At 33.1% G+C, this 3788-nt stretch overlaps 1 protein-coding gene across 1 annotated transcript; it reads right to left on the reverse strand.

Moving 5' to 3' along the window:
• Positions 1-429: 429 nt before the first annotated feature.
• On the reverse strand, positions 430-3523 carry LOC112727802 (NADPH-dependent aldo-keto reductase, chloroplastic). Its single transcript, XM_025777701.3, has 7 exons — positions 3192-3523; positions 3039-3089; positions 2714-2790; positions 2531-2618; positions 1931-2206; positions 1502-1747; positions 430-769 (listed from the first exon to the last, which is right to left on the reverse strand). Exons 1-7 carry the CDS (start codon positions 3312-3314, stop codon positions 683-685), a joined length of 948 nt encoding a protein of 315 aa, XP_025633486.1. The 5' UTR covers positions 3315-3523; the 3' UTR covers positions 430-682.
• Between the last annotated feature and the right edge of the window lie 265 nt (positions 3524-3788).

Consider the following 3788-nt stretch of genomic DNA (forward strand, 5'->3'; position numbering starts at 1 on the left):
CTACTCAATAAAATTTCAAATTGTAATAAAGATGCTTATCCCCACACCCACATTAGTGGATCCGTCCCTGCTCCGATCATATGGTTTGTAATAGTTTGCAGTTCTACTGAGCACTTAGAATGATTTTTGTGGTGAAATATTTGGAAAACGCTAACGGTAGTTTGATACTAACTTCTAGTAACTGCCACAAAACAATTACTACTGAATTTGTTGTGGGGAGGGTACAATACGCCACTTCAATCTTTCATCTTTTCTCAAGAAAAAAAAAACGTTATATCAACGACTTTTTTAAAGAATTATGTTCACAACTATATTTAAAGATAAAAAGAAATTAAGATGTATGGCTGTATGCCTTCTAAGAGTTACTAACCCATGAACTAACTTTAACTAAATCTAATTTCTAACTCCTGGCTAATAAGGATATTAGAGTTCCTCAAATCACCTCTTCTCTCATTCATACATTTTAGTTCTTTGAATAAGTTTAACAGAATTTAAAATACAACAATCATTTATTTTATTAAAAATTATTTTCCTTGAGAAACCATGGCAATGACAACACCTATGTTCAAGCATAGACCAACATATAATACAGTGTGGCATAGAATATCACATGGCGAAGAAAATAATTTTCCACAATAACTTTTGTACTATCACCATTGCCATCTTGATGCTGCAAACCCCTCTATTCTCCATCCCAGAGTTCTGCAGGAGTCTTATATGCACCATAAGTTTCATGCACAAATAATCCAGTACCATCAATAACCCTCTCCTGCATGAGTTAAATACCAGTGTTATTTAAAAGAAGCTTCGTTTTATCTTTATTTATTTTATTATTATTATTTACATTCTGACAAACATACTTATTGTTGTGCCAGGCATAAAAAATGAATTATGGCGTCAACAAAAATGCTAGAAGAAAAATAAGTGCCAGGAGAAACTCAAAAACTATTAGATTTTTTTTGAGAGTAGCAGGAAGAATAAATTGCCTAAATATTATAGGATAAGAAGTGTAAGAAAAGATTCACCAAGAAAACTTTGAAGTGGTCAATACATTACCGTTTTCTTTTGTTGAATATTACTGTAAGGAAATTTCTTTGGTGAAAATTAGAATTAGATAAAGAAGGAAGATTTTTACTAAATTTATAAAGAAACATGTGCATAAGCAACCTTCATTATTCACTAAAACTTCACTCTTCACCGTAGCATTACCTTTACGTAATCCATATTACCTTCTAAGAGGTAATCTACATTAACCATGTAGAACCTAATTGGTAGTCTTCCAAACAAGTCATTATAACTTTACCCATAATTTAGAAGATGGCAACATTTCTGGTTGGTAATATGAAATAACAGTAATCTTATTACATAATGTGTTAACCTTCCTCTAGATGATAACAAATTGCAGGGTTAGTGGCCAAAGAATTATGGAAGACTCTTGGACTAGTTGAACGAACCAAACCCAAAGTAGCTATGAAAAAAGTAGATTAAATTTATCACTTGCCTGCTTAATTTCAGAAAACTTGGCCATTAGATCGTCAGGGATAGACCAGTCAAAGACATCAAAGTTGCTCTTGATCCTCTCGTCGTTAGCACTCTTTGGCAGTACACTATGCCCTGCTTGCAGACCCCACCTGAGGGCCACTTGTGCCGGTGTCTTCCCTAACTTATCCGCAACCACATTAAGCACAGGATTCTTAAGGAGGTTATTCTTGTGACCGTTAAATTGAGAACCTAGTGGAGAATATCCCTGGAGAAGGAAATTCAGAAATTCAGAATGGTTCATATGTACACCCATTAGAAGCTGCATCAAATTTATCTTCAACTAGCTCTGGATAACTTCTTTATGTTTCCCAAATAAAAAAAAAAAAAACAATAATTCATTTATTGAATCATCTAGATTTTGAAATAGGTCACTGGATGTTTTGCTTACAGATAGGTGAATTCCTTTGGATTTACAGAATTCATGCAACTTTGGCTGCTGCCATTGCGGATGCAACTCCACTTGATTAACTGCAGGAGGAACACGCGCTATATCCAACAGATCTTGAAGCTTCTTTGAAGAGAAATTACTCACCCCGATAGCTCTAGCCTTGCCAGAGTCGTACATCGCCTCCATCGCTCTCCATGTATTGGGGATGTTTGGTATCGTAAGATATTCAGGCTTGATTCCAACTGATCCCTTTTTCATTTTGACTGGCCAGTGAATCTATGCATAACCAATCAATTCAATTAACAAAACGAAATCGATTAAGCAAATTAATATTTTCTTGTAAGAGCTTCTGTAAGCTACTATTTTGTAATATTTTCTTGTAAGAATGGTACTAAGTATTCAATAACCACTATGATTTCTATAAAAGGGTTCTAGTCGAAACCTTTTTGGTTGTGTAGCATAGAACATCTTAGGCATATATGTATGCTCCATAATGTTCCAAGAATTTCTCATGTACCAAGCAGCATAACTAAAACAATTTCTTTTGAAAAAACAATAAGTAGTGCCTAATCTTCCAAGTCTATAAAAGATAACACATACCAGATAGAGATCTACATAGTCAAGTTGCAACTCTTGTAACGTTTTATCTAATGCTTTTGGTACATCTTCAGGATCATGATCTGTGCACCTGGGTTTATAGTCAAGAAACCAAGTGAACATTACTAAGTAACCAAATGTCTCTAACATTGAGAAATATCACAGCATTCTCAGAAGAATACATACCATAGTTTTGAGGTGATCCATACTTCTTCACGCTTTACAACACCTTCATCAAAAAGCTTCTTGAGAGCAGAACCAATCTACAGAGACCAAGATTCCAATTTTATTTTATTTTTATCTTCAAAGCAAAAAGTTTACTAGCAAACATTAACAAACACATGGAGCACTTCACTTTATCAAAGATAAACAAATTCGCCAGCTAACATAAGCAAATTTTCATGTAAACCAAAAATTAAGAATAAGTCAAAAATCTATAAATAACAGAACATATGCAAGTAAGAGGTAAGATCATAAATTCATAATCATTCAGTAAACTAATGATTATTACCTCTGCTTGATTGCCGTAAGATGAAGCACAATCGATATGTCTGTATCCAACCTGACATGTCAAACACAAAAATTATAATCATAAATTAATAATCATCCACCTCTAGGGTTAGCTCTTCTACTTATAAAAATAGAAAAATAAATGTGAGTGTACCTTGATAGCGGTGGTAACTGCTTTGGCCAAGGCTCCAGGATTTTCAGCCTGAAAAGTTCCTAATCCAACAGAAGGTATCTTGGCACCTGTGTTCAGCTCGAAGAATCTAATTTCCTCCGCCATAATTTCTTTAATTAATTAATTAATTCTCTTCAACGATCACTTGCGTAATCGCTTTGGTGTTTAGTTATTAGTCTGTTTATAGTTTATACAGAAGGAACTTGGAACCTTAGGAGTTAGAAAAGTGAGAAGATGATGTTAGCGCACACGTCAAATAGTGATTGGATAAAGGATAGAGACTAGAGATTAGAGTCTTAAATAGTAATGTGGCCGTTTTAAATTTTAGTAGTAATAAGTAATAACTAGTATGACTCTTCCCATGACATATTTGATAATGAATTAATGATAGTCAATGCATGATACATTTTTGAAGATATCTTTTATTTATTTATTTATTTAACTTAGAGTTATGAGTGAGACTCCAATTCAAGACTTTTAGATAAGGATCGAGAGATTACGTCATTTTGTTAGCTTATTTTATTTTATTTTTTTAAATATATTAATTAATTAATTTGATTAAAATAAATATTAAATTAT

Source organism: Arachis hypogaea, chromosome 12 (genome assembly GCF_003086295.3).
Source record: "Arachis hypogaea cultivar Tifrunner chromosome 12, arahy.Tifrunner.gnm2.J5K5, whole genome shotgun sequence".
Taxonomy (NCBI): Eukaryota; Viridiplantae; Streptophyta; class Magnoliopsida; order Fabales; family Fabaceae; genus Arachis; species Arachis hypogaea.